General features: G+C 34.1%; 3 protein-coding genes and 1 non-coding gene across 5 annotated transcripts; 2 read left to right on the top strand and 2 right to left on the bottom strand.

Annotated features, from left to right (window-relative positions):
- Positions 1–1,125: 1,125 nt before the first annotated feature.
- On the bottom strand, positions 1,126–3,404 carry LOC115996254 (succinate dehydrogenase assembly factor 2, mitochondrial-like). Of its 2 annotated transcripts, none has more exons than XM_031235420.1 (5): positions 3,199–3,404; positions 3,038–3,115; positions 2,809–2,935; positions 1,590–1,658; positions 1,126–1,502 (listed from the first exon to the last, which is right to left on the bottom strand). In XM_031235420.1, exons 1-5 carry the CDS (start codon positions 3,312–3,314, stop codon positions 1,356–1,358), a joined length of 537 nt encoding a protein of 178 aa, XP_031091280.1. In that variant the 5' UTR covers positions 3,315–3,404; the 3' UTR covers positions 1,126–1,355. The 2 variants fall into 2 exon arrangements, with proteins under 2 accessions (XP_031091280.1, XP_031091279.1); XM_031235419.1 differs by having other exon boundaries at positions 3,026–3,115; positions 3,199–3,401.
- A 1,684-nt stretch (positions 3,405–5,088) lies between these two features.
- On the top strand, positions 5,089–5,160 carry TRNAT-UGU. Its single transcript has one exon. It is a non-coding gene; the product is annotated as a tRNA-Thr (tRNA).
- A 192-nt stretch (positions 5,161–5,352) lies between these two features.
- On the bottom strand, positions 5,353–8,643 carry LOC115996318 (carbonyl reductase [NADPH] 1-like). Its single transcript, XM_031235520.1, has 4 exons — positions 8,463–8,643; positions 6,625–6,883; positions 6,286–6,480; positions 5,353–6,139 (listed from the first exon to the last, which is right to left on the bottom strand). The coding sequence occupies exons 1-4, from the start codon at positions 8,552–8,554 to the stop codon at positions 5,744–5,746; spliced, it is 942 nt and encodes a 313-aa protein (XP_031091380.1). The 5' UTR covers positions 8,555–8,643; the 3' UTR covers positions 5,353–5,743.
- Positions 8,644–12,008: 3,365 nt separating this feature from the next.
- On the top strand, positions 12,009–15,103 carry LOC115997538. The gene is made up of 6 exons (XM_031237110.1): positions 12,009–12,215; positions 12,330–12,651; positions 13,125–13,624; positions 13,756–13,911; positions 14,362–14,616; positions 14,806–15,103. The coding sequence occupies exons 2-6, from the start codon at positions 12,339–12,341 to the stop codon at positions 14,818–14,820; spliced, it is 1,239 nt and encodes a 412-aa protein (XP_031092970.1). The 5' UTR covers positions 12,009–12,215; positions 12,330–12,338; the 3' UTR covers positions 14,821–15,103.
- Positions 15,104–16,695: the final 1,592 nt, after the last annotated feature.

Genomic DNA, 16,695 nt, shown 5'->3' with positions numbered 1-16,695 from the left:
CGTAACCGTAACCGTCTATACTATTTAAGTTCAATTGCTCCAATGTTCGATTAGGTTCGTATCGAGCCGTAATCTTCCCTACATATTAGTAATAATTGGTTAGAGAATAAAAATAAATGAAATAGTTATTTTTAAGGGCAAAAATGTCAATTTAACATTACAGGTGAGAAAACTACCACTTTTAAAATAACTGAGGGGGAAAAACTGTCACTTTAATAACATAGGGGGGAAAAGTGCTATAAACACATAACATAGAGGGAAAAAGTGTCATTTTCCCTTAATTTAAACAAACTTAGTTACGTAATTATTTAAAATGTTACGCTTTTATAGTCCATAGAATTATATAATCGTCAAACTCTATTAATATATGATATTATTTTTATCATTTAAAATCAATATTCAATATTAAAAATAAAGTTAACATAGATAAAATGAAACTTTAATCATAAATATTAATTTTAAATGATAAAAATAACATTAAAAAAAAAAAAGAATTTGTTAACTGAATTTGATAATTATATAATATCAGAGGTTGAAAGTACAATATAATGGACAATTAAAATACTAAGGGTGTGTTTGGTTAGTACATGCAAATCGAAATCGAGATAGGAATCAAATACTTAGTAATGATAATTGGTTTTGGTGAAAGTATTTTGCATGTTTTATATTTAGTAGTAGGGTGGAATTAGAATGATTACTAATATTGATGTTTGGTTGTGTAAGACACTATAATGAAAATAAATGTTTTAAAAATACAAAAACAAAAAATTAAGGCAATTGACCCTAATATAACAACATCCAAAGCATCAGTATGAACAAAAAACAAAAATCTAAAAGTATTAATCCAAACTTAAAAATTATGTTACCAATAAGATAGAATGATCACCAATTTTTAAATAGGGAATACAATTTTTAATTGGAGAGGTAATCAATTCTATAGTTGGTTTTAAAAATTGTCGACCAAATACTAACTATGATTTTGATTCCATCCCTAGTGTGTAAACCTATGAACCAAACACATCTTAAATCTGTTTAAATCAATGAACAAGGACTAAGTTCTCAATGTCTATTCTAAACTACTCCATATGACTATTGGGCCTGCACATATGTAATAGAATCACAGAATTGAAATTATGCAAACAGAACAGAAGATTCATATATATATTGAATCTGGTGTCATATGCTCAGAGCCATATGAGCCATAAGATTTCATAGTTTCACACCCAACGGATTATTGCTAAGGTTTTATTTGTACTTTGAGCTAAATCTACACAACATTTTAATACAGCCATTCACTTCATGGTTATTTATCTATATGTTATCCGAGTTTCGTTCAACACTTGTCTTAGACAAGGCTACTGGTTCCCGGCTATAGGGCTGTCTCGCCCTCTCTTGAAATCGTCCCAACCTCTCACCCACGACTGCCCGGTAGTTGCTCGGGTCTCGGGAGCAGCGTGTTTGTCAAGGTTATTCATGATCTTCCTGTGGACAGAAGTAAACACCTAGAGCAAAACGCAACACAGTTAGATAACAGTTAAAGGGTTCAAGAATGACAAATCGTATTTGCACAAGTCTGTTTGATTCCTCACGGGATTGGTTCTTATTGCATCTGGGGCTGGCTCCTGACCCGTCAGCCACTTCCACAGATCAGGATTCTCCTGCAATCACGAGAAGAAATCAACTTGAATAAATTTGTTCAATTTGCCAGCGGACAAAATAGCTCTATTAATGCCTGTTTTGTATGGCCAATAGGTTCTTAGTTTGAGTTTGTTCGTGTCAAGAGCACAAACCAAAACTGGGTTGATCTCTCGGACTTGTACATAGAAAGGCAATGCTAGGTGACAGTCTCGTGTTAAAATGAAATACGCTTAGATAAGAACCCCACGCCTTAAGTATGGAAGATCCAAGAAAGAATTTCTCTTGAAACTTGAAATGTATAACAACAATCTCCTGTCACTAGAAATCAACGTTTTTGTGTCTCTGAAACAACAGAAATACCTCAAATGTTCCGTGGATTCATTAAAAAAACCAGTCATGGTCCATACAACAATACATTCTAATTATCCGCATTACCTAATTACATTGCCATTCGCAATGTATCATTCCCGAACAGCACCTAAAGATCAGATTAAATGCTTCTGATCCAACAACTATTGAGTTTCCATCATTTGGTCCGGTGTTGACACCATGCTTGTGACAAACACCAGCCAAGTCACAATTTCTTGACAGTTCCCTAAACGAACTTTCAGAAAATTCATTTGACTACATATTTCCAGTAGGAATTTGTCATAAACTTGTACAGTTATACTGAATTCCTCCAATAACATTTTAAGACAGGTTGTGTTGACCATACATCATTGTTGTAAAAATCAGCCTAGGCGCCCCTAGGCTGAGGCGATTTCAGCCCTAGGCGACTTTTAGTCTGCCAACTGACTAACTGGCCGACTAGGCGCCGTGTTGAGCGCCTAACTCAGCCGAGTTGGCACTCAACTGGGCTGAGTGGTTTTCTTTGTCTGCTTTGGCTACTCATCATCTATATTTATCTAATCGTGTACTCAACTAACCAACTAACCATCTAACATATGTAGTTGACTAATTTGGGAATTATAACAATCTAACAACTCCTAGTCCTGAGTGGGAAAAGTGGAGACGATATACTCGGATTACTCTTGAACTAACACGCAAGAATCAAACATGAAATGCAGATATATGTAAAAACTATGCTAGAATGCCACACAGATTATAGGAGAAACAGAAACACTCGAACACAAGAGTAAAAAGAGAAATTTTGAATATAATAAAAATTACCACATCAAGAACATGAACAAGAGCCTTAATTCCATTTTCATCCATGGAATGGATATGATCCTCCACCCATTTGCCCAGAATGAGGTCCAGCTCAAGGTACCCTCTTTGTTTGCTCCTATATAAAAGCCTACAAACACAAGAAAAAACCCCCACTAAAACAACAACCTTAAAAATCAGAATGTTCAAGATTAAACAAAAAGTAACCAAAATAAGACACCTGTTGACTAACCGCCTTTTGGCTTCTTCATCGGAGAGATCGATACCAAGGTTAGAAGAGCACAATCGCGAGAAAGAACCCAAAAGCGGCCTGATAAAAACAGAAAAATTACTATGAACAGCACAAATTGGAAAGTATTCTCAAGCTGGTTGAGAAAATAATGGATTTGATACCTGTAATGACTGTGGGAGGGGATCGGTGAAATGGGATAAGATGTTTGATTTCTGGGATTAAGGAGAATTCGAATTCGAGCGAAGGAGGATACAAGAGACCTTCTCGTGCTCGCCATTGTTTTTCTTTCTTTCCTCAAAGGAGTTTACAGGTCGGAGAAGTTGAGGTTTATGCTTTATAGTCGAAGTTGTCGTTGCGTGGCCTTTCTCTATCCGCTTATAAAAATGGGCCAATTCTGTAACCGCACCCTGCCAAAGTGCCAAGAACTAACATTTTGTAAGTTCTTTTACGCAATATTATTCCCTTAAAACTTGTTACATAATATTCATATGTGATCCACCAAATTATATCATGAATCGAGATTCACATTATATTGATTTATAATAACTTTCCTAATTGAGTGATTTATGGTCCTAACCTTTAACTCATACACTAAGATTCGATTCCTAGCAGTAACATTATTATTTACTTGAGTTGTCATTTTAGATTTTTCACTTTTATACTCGATTTATGGTGTACCCGGTTTCTGCAAAATTATCGATATTTAATATTTTATAATAGAGGAATATTATATTAATTAAAAATTAAAAAAAAAACTTATATGTTATTGTTTTGAAAAGGAAATAATATATGTACCCAAAAAAACTGATATGTTATTATTTTTTAATTAAAAACGATGAATGTGCACATTTAAAAAAAAATAAAAGTGTTGCATTTGATATCTATATCTTAAAAAATTAAATTGTTATTAGAGTGGTAAAAAGAGGTTGGTTCAACCGCGCAAGTTGCGTTAAGAATTTAGTGACTTGTAAGGAAGCGGCCTAAATGAGACACATTTTAGCAGGCGAACTTGAGTTTTCCTGTCATATTATTATTATTATTTAGTTTTTTTTTAATCTAAATTTTGTATTAAGTTTGTTTAGTTGTTTTAGACTTTAGTGCATTTTAATAAACTTGTATTTGCATGTCATATCGACACATTTTGACTAACTCCAACAAGTGGTATAAGATTTGTGCTTAATAATTATTTTAAATGGTACCTCTTTTTTACTCCATTTAAAGGTGCTTATATGTTGCGTAGTAAAAAAAAAATTTAGAGTTAAGAATACAATATTTTGTTATTATGTAATAATAAAACAACAGAGAGAATATGAAGAGAAGAGAAAAGATCTTTTAGTGATAATTTATAGACGTTCAGGTGTGTACTGGTCGCCCAGCAGAGAAATGCGGACGAATCGCAGCGCGTCACGTGTCCAGGATGTAGTTGCACTTAATGTTATAACTAGGTGCACGTAATGTTATAACTAGGTGCACGTAATGTTATAACTAGATGCACCTAGGTGCACCCAGGTACATAAATGTTAACAAGGTAAATTACTTGCACTTATAAGTGAAAATAGGTGCACACGTGCAAGTAAAATGTATTACAAGTGCAAGTAAATTGTACACTGAGCATCAATACTAAGTGCACTTAATGTTATAACTAGGTGCACATAGGTTGCACCCATGTGCATGAATGTTAACAAAGTAAATTACTTGCACAAGTGCAAGTAAAATGTATTGCAAATGCAAGTAAAATGTATTACAGGTGTAAGTGAATTGTATCTCACAAATGAAATATAAGATCTTATATATAGGAAATAAACTTGACCCTTCGTTAATTCAAGGAACGCATAATCTTTCATTTATCCCAGAGATACAATAACTAAGATAAGTATCACACATTAATAAAATATTTGAGTAATTCCAAAAGTGAATTGAAGAATAAGAGATTTGTAATTGAAAACTTAAATATCAGTGAATTATGTTTAATAATTTAAATTCTTTTCCATTCATCTTCGCTTAATAATGGTACATACTAATAGTAAATATACTTGACATCGACTCAACAAGCCCCTATAGCTCAGTGGTAGAGCGTCAGTCTTGTAAACTGAAGGTCTGTAGTTCGATCCTGCATGGGGGCACAGATTTTTGTAATTATTTTTTGCCGTCTTAGACAACTATTTTCGAACGTAATTGCATCTTCATTTTTGGATGAGAAGAACAACAATGGCCAATGATTTTTCATCTAGTTCTCAAATCTAGAGAGTTATAGTTGGTCAAAAAATTGTATATATGCACAAAGACACCATGGCTTATTAAATGTTATTGGCAAGTGAAGGCAAAGACATACAAATAACTTTATCAAAAAAGGCGGAAAAATGTTAATAGAGATACGACTTGCTCATGTACAAAACTACCTATAAGGATAGTGAATTTTGGCTTGGCATTGCCTGAAAAGGCTCGTGATTTTCACAATTCGATTTCCACATAAAAAAACACATCGCGTCTTCTTTGTTTTTCCCTTTCAATTATCTATATTTTCTCATCCATTCGGTTATGTTGGCCTGCCGACTAACTACCCCATAGTCATAAAACCAATAAGCCTTTTGTTTTTTAACAAATAATCTTTTGGGACAGCAGAGTAGATAAGCAATATAGATCACAAGGCAGCAGCTTTCCTTCCATCTCTTGATCAAAATCTCCAATCAGCCCTCACATCCTGCCTCAGAAATTGATCTCTCGTCTCTCGGCGAAAAACTTACCGCTCACAGATAGGTCGGGATGCAGCGCCAACCAGACTGCAGTATCGGCTGCCTCTTCGGGAGGAAGATTCCCCGCCCAACCCGTCATGGCAGTCTTCACCCAACCTGGGCAATAGCAGTTCATATATATCTTCTGACCGTCAGGGCGGTCTGAAAGTTCTCGCGCCATTAGCCTAGTGAAAGCATTTACCGCGAGTTTTGACAGTGAGTAGTCGGTAAAATTTTGAGGCCATCCATGAGATTCCCAAGTCCCGTCTTTTACTTGTTCTAGGAATGTGTTCAAAGTCCGGTCAATAAGTTCCTCTGATAGCGATTCTATGTCCTCCAGTTTGTGTCTCAATTCAACATCTCCAATTCTCTGGAAAAATCAAGAATGCTTTAAGCTTTAACTAAGACGGCTGAAAATGCATGTTCTAAGGAATATCAAGCAAAGTTAGTTCATGGGTAAAACAAAATTTCTAACAAAACTTAGCATTATCAGGAATTGCAAAATTTGAGCCTTACATTTCGCCTTCCATTCAGTCTTCCTAATCGTGAGCTCACATTAACAACTCGACCACCTGAAGTTGAAAGCCTCACTAATGGTATTATGGCTTTGATCATATTTTTTGTGCCATAATAGTTTGTCTTGATAACTGTTTCTGCGTGTTCCACAGAGTTTTCTGAGCCAAGATTGAAATTGACTCCAGCATTGTTTATCTACGTGTTTACTAGGCGTTAGTGAATACTTGACTGAAAATACAAGAAAAGGAAATATACAGATAATACAACATAGCATTAAGCATTGACTAGAAAGAATCGCAACATATCCCCCCCCCCTATTAAGAGGACAAAATATCATACCAGTATGTCTAAACCACCAAATTGTTCATTTAGCCAAGTAGAAAATGACTCTATTGACGAAGGATCCACAATATCCAGTTGATGGAACGCCACTTTCAAGCCCCCTTCTCGCATGACTTTTGCTGCTTCTTCACCTACACTCGTGTCCCGTGAAGTAAGAATGACTGTTAACCCATGCATCCCAAGCTGGTGTGCGATCTCAAATCCGATTCCTCTATTTCCACCAGTCACAACTGCGACTGTGTCTGATGTCCACCATCTGAACATAAATCAGCATATGCGTCCATTATTCATTTGAATGGAAAGTACTATGGTTGTTCTCCAACCAAAACTCATAATATATCGCCCATATTGGTGATCTACCAGACTACCACAATATATCTTTCAGTAGAAGGAGCATATTACTTTCTGAATTTTTCTTCAAGGGCTAGTGGCTACTTGAAAATTCTAACTATGATCAAAGTAAGATAAAGAAATGCCATATGTAGACAATTATTGTAAATTAAAATGTGAAATGCACTAATATTCAATAGACATGAACATAATCAGGAATATCACACCATCTTATATACACCAAAAAGCTGTAATAATAGTTGCATAAATAAATTAAATAATTTTCATGGCTTTGATCAATTTTTGTTAAAGAATAACCTTAAGGATGTCATCCATCTATCCTGTTTCTTTGTCCAAATATGAACTGTGTTTATGATTTGGCGGAGTATTCAAGTGCACAGTTCTTGCCAATCAGGCCATGGGTTTAAGCCCAGAAAAGAATATCTCTGGAAAATAAAAGTGAGGTTACTCACATCAACCGTCCCCAAACCTAGTACAACACAAGAACCAAGTGCCCTATAATGACCATATTAATTGCAAATCTGCAAAATTATTCTTCATGAATTTGTGATCAACTCAATAAGAAAACCAAAATAGCCAAGAAAGTTGCCATTAATAAAATGGATTTACAGTTTCTGAAGAATAGTCTGGCTCTGGTACTCATGACACATTGTCCCAAGAAAGTGGAAAAGGAAGGAAAGAAAGGGGCCAAACAATGAATTTTCATTGCTCATAGAGGCAATTCAATATTACCAATAAGCCAACGTGGAGCTCTAAACTGTTTACAAAATGAAACCTTTTCCACATTGAATCATGCTGTTTGATTTTTCAACGTTCAGGCACTAATAAATTTCTCGAGTATGTTGCAAAACCCATACATGTCACTCTAAGGAAAACTATCTAAATTTTTTAAACGAACAACAGATAAAAATTAGAGGCCAGTTTTCTCCTTTCCGCATAGGTAAAAAAGATATGAGCAAAAATTAGGTGCCATGACATTAATATGTCCCAAGAACAAATAGACACAAAAATACAGTGTCAATGTGGCATCAACAGCCATTAATCCAAAGCTCAAGCTAAAATATAATTTCAAGTTTTGTTATAGCTCAAAATCCAGTTTGGTTTAGAGAACCCCATATCTAAACTATTTACTTCCTTTGCCCTTCCAACAAAAGAGAAGATTAAAACCCTCTTGTGTATATTGGCAATCACATTCAACAGAATTGGCTTCAACTAAATGGCACTTTCTACACTTTACTATCACTCTGAAATTGATAAACATCTGATTACCCTACATAAATTAAACACTTAAATTCTACACATGCTTAGCATTTTCAATCAATTTTGGAACAAAATGGAACAATTTCAAGAACACACTTCTCCTCCCGAGTTCAAGTGGTAATTTTTCTGGGTGAACTGATATTTACCATCACATAAAGTGAATTGAATTTTTAAAAAATGGATAAATGATATAAAGATTGAATCTTTGGGAATTTCTTTTGTACCTTTGATGATCTGAATAGGGAATGGAGCGGAGAAGACAAATCTCTTGGCGTCTCTTCTCTCTTCTCTCCCTTGCTCTTTCTTTCTTATTCATAATTTCTCCTCTTCAGCTTTTGTGAGCTTTTACAACACTTTTCGTTTTCTTTATCTGCTGGTTAAGTTTTGGTTTTTGGCGAAGAGAATGGAGGACTGTATGTTTGTAATAGTGAGTCGAAGTCCTCCCTGTCTTTTAAATAGAGTTAATTCGGTCCCTTGTTTTTTTGTGGCAATTCCAAATTTCGTCCCAGACTATCGTTTTTGTCATTTAACATCCCATACTATTAGTTTTTGGACACTTTTAGTTCTTCTCATGACTTTTCCTATTTTTAGTAAGGGCATTTTTGTGTCTTCATATTGTTCTTTTGTTATTTTTTTTTTTTTCCGATTTCAACCGATTTAATTGGTTTATGACTTTAGGTAACTGATTTTTAGTAACCAGAATATTCAATCGATTTTTAGTAAATTCCTAAACCAATTAAATTGGTTGAAACCGGAAAAAATAACAAAAGAAAAATATACAGAGACAAAAATGCCCTTACTAAAAATAGGAAAAGTCATGGGAAGGACTAAAAGTGTCCAAAAACTAATTGCCTGGGATGTTAAATGGCAAAAATGATAGTCTGGGACTAAATTTGGAATTGCCACCAAAGACAAGGGACCTCTGGTGGAATTAACTCTTTTAAATAATAAATCAAACTAGTACTAATTTACCAGCAATGATAAGATATATTTATAATAATTAATTTATAATGATTTACTAAATTAATTTGTTATAAATATTATATTATGATTAAATAAATAATATTATAAGTGAATATGTATACTTTTATTTTTATCATACATGGATGAATTTTGCAGTAAAAAATAATAATAAGTATAATATTTGTATATCATATTTCATTGTTTTCTTAAATAAATATCTGAGTGGTAATGGTTATTTGAAACATTTATATTAGATAGCTTGAATAAATTTTACCTGTAAAAAAATGAAAATTTTAGAGGATATACTTTGTAAATTAGAAGAAAAAAATGTTACAAACCTTGTAGTAACCTAATGAATTTATACTAGTGATTTAATAAACATATAATAGTAACTTAATAAACATGAAATGTGGCCTGTACCTTAGCCACATCATTTGTTAGGCAGATGATAGGGGCAGCTAGAAAGGGATTCAATTATCTTAAAGAGGTCCATGTCTTTCTCACATCTTCTTTGTCGACGATATGATCCTCTTCTCTAAAGCTTCTACTGATTAGATCATGATTATCTTAGATTGTTTGAAAACCTTTTATAAGAGCTTTGCCCAGGAAATAAACATACGAAAGTCACAAATATTTTTCTCCAAGCTAGTTTATGACGAGACTGCAAATAATAATAATAATAATAATAATAATAATAATAATAATAATAATAATAATGATATAGATGGTATTCCAGTGAAAAAAGACTTAGGCAAATATCTGGGTGTTCCTCTATTCATGGTAGAGTTACCAAGACAACATTTTCTTGCATTATTGAGAGAGTCAATGCGAGATTGGAGGGTTGAAAAACCAAATATCTTTCCTTTGCTGGTAGGCAAGCTTTGGCACAAGCGATTTTAAGCATAATCCCTTCCTACACCATGCAATCCATGCTCATTTCTAAAGGTATTTGCTGCAAAATTGAGATACGCATATGCAAATTCATCTAGGGATGTACATACAAGGGAAAATTAGAAAGCGTAACTTGGTTAATTGGCAGATTATAACAAAGAGCAAAGAATCAGGAGGCCTGGGCATAAAAATCTTCATACAATTTTTAAGGGTTATAGGTTTCATGTCCATCACATACTACTTGTATTGTAGAATCGGGAACGCTAATAAGTTTCTCGATGGGAGATGATTTGATTAGTGGAAGAGATTGATTTAAGGATTTAGTTCATGTTTTCGGTCATAATGACTCTCAGCAGACCTTCTATGTCATCTAATGGGATTATACTTGTATGCAATGGCTCTTCATTCCCATATGCTATTGTATAACCCACTATTGAGATTCCTCACCCTACTAAGAATCGGTCAATAGATGAATCAATCCAAAAACTATTGCAATTTCTTGAACCAATTTCTAAATGAATGGATGAACTGATTTAAGATCTACTGCAAGTTCTTAAATTGATATTGGTCGAACCAATTTAAGAATTGCTCCTATTTTCTAAAGAGATAGTTTCTTCGCAACATTCTAAAGGTGTTGGTGGTCTAACGTTAAAATGGTATACTCGAGTAAGACATTCAGTGGTTCCAAGTTACTATATCTCAAAATGTTTTCACAAGCCACAAATTGAGCAATCTTATTTATAATTTGAACCCATAGATGATCAAATGAATTCCATAAAAATCAATGGAGTTTGGGACCTCATAAAGTTGCCTAATGCGGTCAATGATATTAGTTGTAAATGGGTCTTTAATGCCAAAAGAAACTTATTAGGCGACATTGAGAGGTACAAGACCAAACTTATTGCTAAGGGTTAATCAGGACAAAAAAAAAAAGAATTAATTAAACATGCACTTTTCTCCAATATTGAAGAAAGATTTTTTGTGTCATTTTGGCTTTAATGGTACACTTTAACCTTGAGTTGCAACAGATAGATGTCAACATTGCTTTACTTGTAATCTAGAAGAGTAAGTTTATATGAAACAATCTGAAAACTTCTCTTATGCATAAATATTTATTTTTAGTATACTGAAATATCATTTTTAGGTAGTATATATAAAAATGAATATTAAAAAAATGAACATTCAGACATTCAGACATTCAGTACACAAAAAATGAACATTCAATGTATTAAAAAATGAACGTTATGTCTGTAAAGTGAATCATAGTCTATGGTATAATGATTGATATCAAATGACATTGGGCTAGTGGGCTTCCAACCTTAATTCTATTGATAATAAAATAAAAACATTATACAGTATGGGAGTGTTCGGTAAATACTTGTTAGTTAATTGTGTTGTGAGTTTGATTAGTTGATTGTAAAAATATATTTGATAAATTAGTTGTTAGGTGATAACTGATTATATGCAAAATAACTCTCTAAAAAAGTTGATTTGAGCATTTTTTTTTGAATTTTAAGTTGTATTTGATAAATGACTGTTAGCTGATAGCTGATTGAGTTAAAGGTATACCATTAGCTAATTGTAAAAATGTGTTTTGGTAAATTAGGTGCTAGCTGCTAGCTGTTTGCTATAATTTCTTCTTTTTTTTTTCTTCTTTCAAAAAACTAATTAAGTAAGGGAAGCTCTAGTTCCTATGTTAGAAAAAAAGAGTCTCCTTTACATTGACTCTGAAAAGGTGCAAAGCAATTTTATATATTTTTCTATGCTTTAATTTCTAGATTAGTGACTTGTATTAAAATATACAAACGTTTTTCACCGACAGAACAAAAAAAAAAATCATACATGCATTTCACGATGCAATTATTTATTCAATGCATCGGCTTTCTAAATTGTTATTGCGAATCTCAGAGCTTGCATTTCAAATTTTCAATGGTAGCAATATGGTATACTTAGAAGTGAGAATTACATTACACGCGCCTGCAGTTTCAAAGCGGAAAATGTATAAATTTCTCCTCCGATCCTCAATCCTGGAGAAAGGCTATACTGAAGTTCTTCTTGCATCTCTCACTCTTCTCTCAATTTCTCAGACACCTTTTAGCTGGTTGAATTAATTCCCAAATCGGGTATATATGCTCTCGCATTTTCACTCATTTCTCATTTCTAAGTAACTCAGCTTTTCTTTTCTTTTCCTTTATGCACAATGGTAGATTTCTAAGTAACTTTAATTTGTTTTTTAGGAAGAAAAGATGGCGTGGGGCGGCAGCTGGTTGCTTTGGGTAGCAATGATGTTGGCGTTGACAATGGCTGCTCCCACTTCACAGCGTAGTCTAAGAATGGATAAGAATAATGGGATGAAAGTGGAAACCTTTCTATCACCTAGATTTGAGCTGGAGCCTGGATCGGTTTGTAATAAATACTTTACTGGTGTGGACTTTCCAAAAGGTCATATTGCCGTGAAAGGTTTTGATGCAGAAGTAGTTGATGAGGAAGGGAAGTCTATCCCACTTCATCAAACTTATCTCCATCACTGGATTATTGGAAAATACATGATACGCAAAGGTAAGCCCCACCCCAGCCCCATCACTGATTAGTGACTTGTTATAGCAGATCACTAAGATTTTTGCTACACCATTTTGACTGGTGATCGGTGCCAATCACCGTAGAAGAAATGAGCGGTCGCCTCTCCGAAGAAGGCGATCAGGTCGAAAAATTTGATCGACCAGGCCGATTACTTTTTAATGGGCTCCAAGCAACACATGGACCCTAGTCTCTTTTTTATTGGACCTATTTAATTGATTTTAATGAGTTTGAAGGTTTAGTTACAATTGTAGAAAATTTTGAGAAGTAATTGACTTTTCAAGGTAAATTTAAAGATCTATTTGACCATTTATCAAAACTAATATAAAATTGAATAATTTTATATCATTAGTTAAAAAATCCAGTATTTATAGGGGATAACAACTAAATATAAGAATATAGTAAAAACTAAATTTTATCATATGAAAATCTCTAATAACAGTAATTTTTATCAGATGAGGTAGTAGAACCAGCAGCTCAAACGTTTATGGTAGGGAACTCAGGGGTTTGTGCTCAACTTCCACAATATTTTGGGCTGGGATCAGAGACAAGGAAAACAAACTCAAGTGTCCCGGATCCATATGGAATCGAAGTTGGGAATTCGCCCCCGGGATTAGAGGAAGGATGGATGCTTAATGTACATGCAATTGATACACGAGGCACCGGAGAAAATAAGCTGGGTTGTGCTGAGTGTAGGTGTGATTTGTATAATGTGACAAAAGATGAGGAAGGGAGAGCTCTAGGTGACTATCCTGGAGGCATTAATTGCTGCTATGATGGGGCGAAATGCAGGGTGAAACCAGGATTTCAGGGTGAAAAGAGAGGGCTCTACCTTAAGTATACTGTGACTTATGTTGATTGGAACCCCTCTATTGTGCCTGTCAAGATTTATATATTTGATGTCACTGATACTTTGAAAATGTCTGATTCTGTCCCGGGAAGACACCTTTGCCAGGTTCACCTTCAATTCTTTTTTATGTTAGTTGTTCTGCTAAATATTAAAGCTCTTTTTCCATTACCTAAATAACCATGTTTCAACAGTGTAGTCTATTCACTTTAATTTACCTTGGTCTCTCTTTTATTCAGATTGAATACCAAGTTGAGGCATGTTCTGCTGCTACGCCTACTGATGAATGTGTTCATTCCAAAAGCTTAACAGTAAGTTTGCCAAAGGGTGGGGATCTCATCTATGCTGTTGCTCACCAACACATTGGAGGGGTTGGCTCTACTCTTTTTGGAGAGGTATTTTTTTTTTCCTGTCAACCAGTAATGCAACTTATCCCCTTAGCCACCAAGCCCAGTTTTTTGGGCTTGTTGCGATCCGAACCCGTGACTGATATTACTTTTTAGGGTCAGACGCTCACTACTACGCTAAAAACTATAGGTAGTAGGGAAGGTGCTACTTTATTTCTTTATAGACTGTCATAGCATTTTCGAGAGCCAGGTGCTGGACTTGGCCCTTTACCGGCTTATACCTAATAATCTCCTAGCTACCAATTGCTGAATTTGCCCCTTCACGGGCCTCCACCCAACACATTTGTAATGTTTTGAGAATGTTTGCAACCTAAGAGTATATATATAGCAAAATGAACATAGGGAGGAAATACAATACTCTTGTTGAACAATTTGGTAGGTGAAAGATGATGTCTCATTTTCTTCCTAACGATTTGTGTATCTATTGCAATGCTATAGGATGGACGGGTTCTGTGCAATTCACTTCCAATATATGGAAACGGAACAGAACCGGGAAATGAAGATGGTTACCTCGTTGGAATGTCAACCTGTTACCCTCAACCTGGCTCGGTCAAGATTGCTCCAATGGAGAAGCTAACTATTATATCAAATTATAGCAATGTCCAGATGCATACAGGGGTCATGGGCTACTATTACATTTTAGTTGCTGAGCCATTGCCAGAATCAAACCCCATCTTTTATTCCGTCGACGTGGTAAGATCTTCGTCTTTCAACAACGCTACACACCCACTAATTTTCTACTGTAGGATCATTTAGGATTGTCTTAGATCAGATTACCTGATGAATTTTCGAAAAATTTAGTCTTTTGTCATCGATCATCTAAGTTATTTGTGCACAAGTTCTCTTTCGGTTTGTACTGAATTCGAATGGTTGGTTTTGTAGGCAGATCTGATGTAGGTAGGTTTTCAAGCTTGGAAGGCATGATGATGTGTTCCTCAGATTCTGGTAGACTCAATGCCTCTCAAGAATAAGAGATCATCATGTGCTGTAACTTTTCTTGCATTGTGTTATATGTGTGGGCATGTAAACCCATTTGGTAAAACCTTAGAATGCATTGCAATGCCTATGTGACATGTACCAGTAAAACTTCTTTTTTAGTTCTCCATGTTACAATTTCTATTGCTTTTTGTCTTTTTGACCTAACTTTCAATGAATGGTAACTAGAAAGTTTGTCGCTGCATCTCTAACTCTTTGTGTTTCATGTTTCAATAGGTTGAAAGTATGTATGGGCATATACTGTATTGTAATACAGTCTGTAGTAGTTAAAATTTTTTTTAAAAAAGTCATTTTTTGGATTGGAAAATTTTCAATTTTAAATTTCTTTTATTTAGGTCATTTTTTTATTTAAAGAAAAAAAGGTCAAAATATATCTATTTGGATTGGAAAATTTTTTTAATGAGTAAGAAATATAGAAACAAAATTCTAAATTTTTTATTAATAAGAAACGGGCACAAAATTTTTCAAGTTTTGATTAATTAGCAAACGGCACGAAAACGTTTCCAAACAAAACATTTTCCCTCCCACAAGTTTAAAAAACAAAGAAATCTTAGCCTCAGAATTTTCGTATAACACCATCAAAGTATCAAAACACAAATTTCATTTATAAAATGAAATTTTATCACCCAATATTCAAACTAAACTTACCTTCAATCAAAATATCCAAATTTTGGACTCAAAATCCAAAATACAGTTGAAATGGCTTCTCTTTGGGCTTCTCCTATACTTGCTGGGATGGAATTAAGTGTAATGCTCTTGGAGCGTATCAGAATGCCTCTGTTGATGAGAGATAGAGAAGTAGTGAAGCATGCACTTATTGTGAATGAACTTGTGGATTTTCAGCAGAAGAGTAAAAATCCTGGCCAGCTGAGAAAGCTTCAGATCATTAAGATGTTGGAGACAGAATTTCTGGAAAAGAAATACTCCGTAGTAATAATGGATCGATCTGGGCTTTTATTATTTTCATGGAAGGTTTCAAGTAATATATTGTCCAAAGAAGACAGCAAAAAGAATTCCAGGAAACATGAAACCAGTTTTCAAGGTAATCCTCTTCCTTCCATTCAAACATTTTGTATAAACACACTACTTCATGTGCACTACATATATATATATATATATATATATATATATATATATATATATATATNATATATATATATATATATATATATATATATATATATATATATATATTTTGCAAACATTTTGTAGCTAAAGCTAGTTTTCCTTTCTAGTTTACCACATTAATTACGTACATATGTATAACAACTTAAAGCCAGATAAGAAAGAATGAAACATATACATTTATTAATGTTTGAACACTTCACATTCAGTAAGAAATAAGAAGCATACATTTTGTTCTCAATAAATTAACACTGCAGATTACTATATTAAGCAAATACAACATACAAATGAAAATTTTAAAGTTTTTCCAAGTTGCATTAAAGAGAATTGCCAAAGTTGACAAGCGCAAGAAGAAGAAGAAGAAAACTTAAGAAAAGAAAACTTACTCAGCGGCTCTTGCTCTTATGCATGCCTTAGTGGGTCCCATTACTCCCCCTTTTTCTCTTTATTGCCGGGAGGAGCAGAGCTAGAAATAGATATACAAACAATTAGGATATCAAAAGAATGAACTATAAGCTTTTTCACACAAGTAAAAGCATGAATGAGAATAATGAATGTGGGGGTGTGGGGTGTACTTACGCTATACAGAAACCGGTAACAGAAAGATTCAAAGGGATGGTGTCCTCAGGATTGAATTTCGTTTTGAAAATA

This window comes from Ipomoea triloba, chromosome 11 (assembly GCF_003576645.1).
Source record: "Ipomoea triloba cultivar NCNSP0323 chromosome 11, ASM357664v1".
Taxonomy (NCBI): domain Eukaryota; kingdom Viridiplantae; phylum Streptophyta; class Magnoliopsida; order Solanales; family Convolvulaceae; genus Ipomoea; species Ipomoea triloba.
The sequence above is the reverse complement of the archived record's forward strand: the minus strand, read 5'-3'. Positions and strand labels throughout refer to the sequence as shown.

Excerpts from the sequence above, each read along its gene's own strand:
- LOC115996254 (XM_031235419.1), bottom strand. The coding sequence starts at position 3,314 with ATGGCGAGCACGAGAAGGTCTCTTGTATCCTCCTTCGCTCGAATTCGA. Across the intron at positions 3,116-3,198 it reads CCCTCCCACAGTCATTACAG|GCCGCTTTTGGGTTCTTTCT; the intron begins GTATCAAATCCA and ends TGTTTTTATCAG. Across the intron at positions 1,503-1,589 it reads ATGCAATAAGAACCAATCCC|GTGTTTACTTCTGTCCACAG; the intron begins GTGAGGAATCAA and ends GTTTTGCTCTAG.
- LOC115997538 (XM_031237110.1), top strand. The coding sequence starts at position 12,339 with ATGGCGTGGGGCGGCAGCTGGTTGCTTTGGGTAGCAATGATGTTGGCG. Across the intron at positions 13,625-13,755 it reads CGGGAAGACACCTTTGCCAG|ATTGAATACCAAGTTGAGGC; the intron begins GTTCACCTTCAA and ends TCTTTTATTCAG. Across the intron at positions 13,912-14,361 it reads GCTCTACTCTTTTTGGAGAG|GATGGACGGGTTCTGTGCAA; the intron begins GTATTTTTTTTT and ends GCAATGCTATAG.
- LOC115996318 (XM_031235520.1), bottom strand. The coding sequence starts at position 8,554 with ATGAATAAGAAAGAAAGAGCAAGGGAGAGAAGAGAGAAGAGACGCCAA. Across the intron at positions 6,481-6,624 it reads TTGGTGGTTTAGACATACTG|ATAAACAATGCTGGAGTCAA; the intron begins GTATGATATTTT and ends GTAAACACGTAG. Across the intron at positions 6,140-6,285 it reads GACTGAATGGAAGGCGAAAT|AGAATTGGAGATGTTGAATT; the intron begins GTAAGGCTCAAA and ends TGATTTTTCCAG.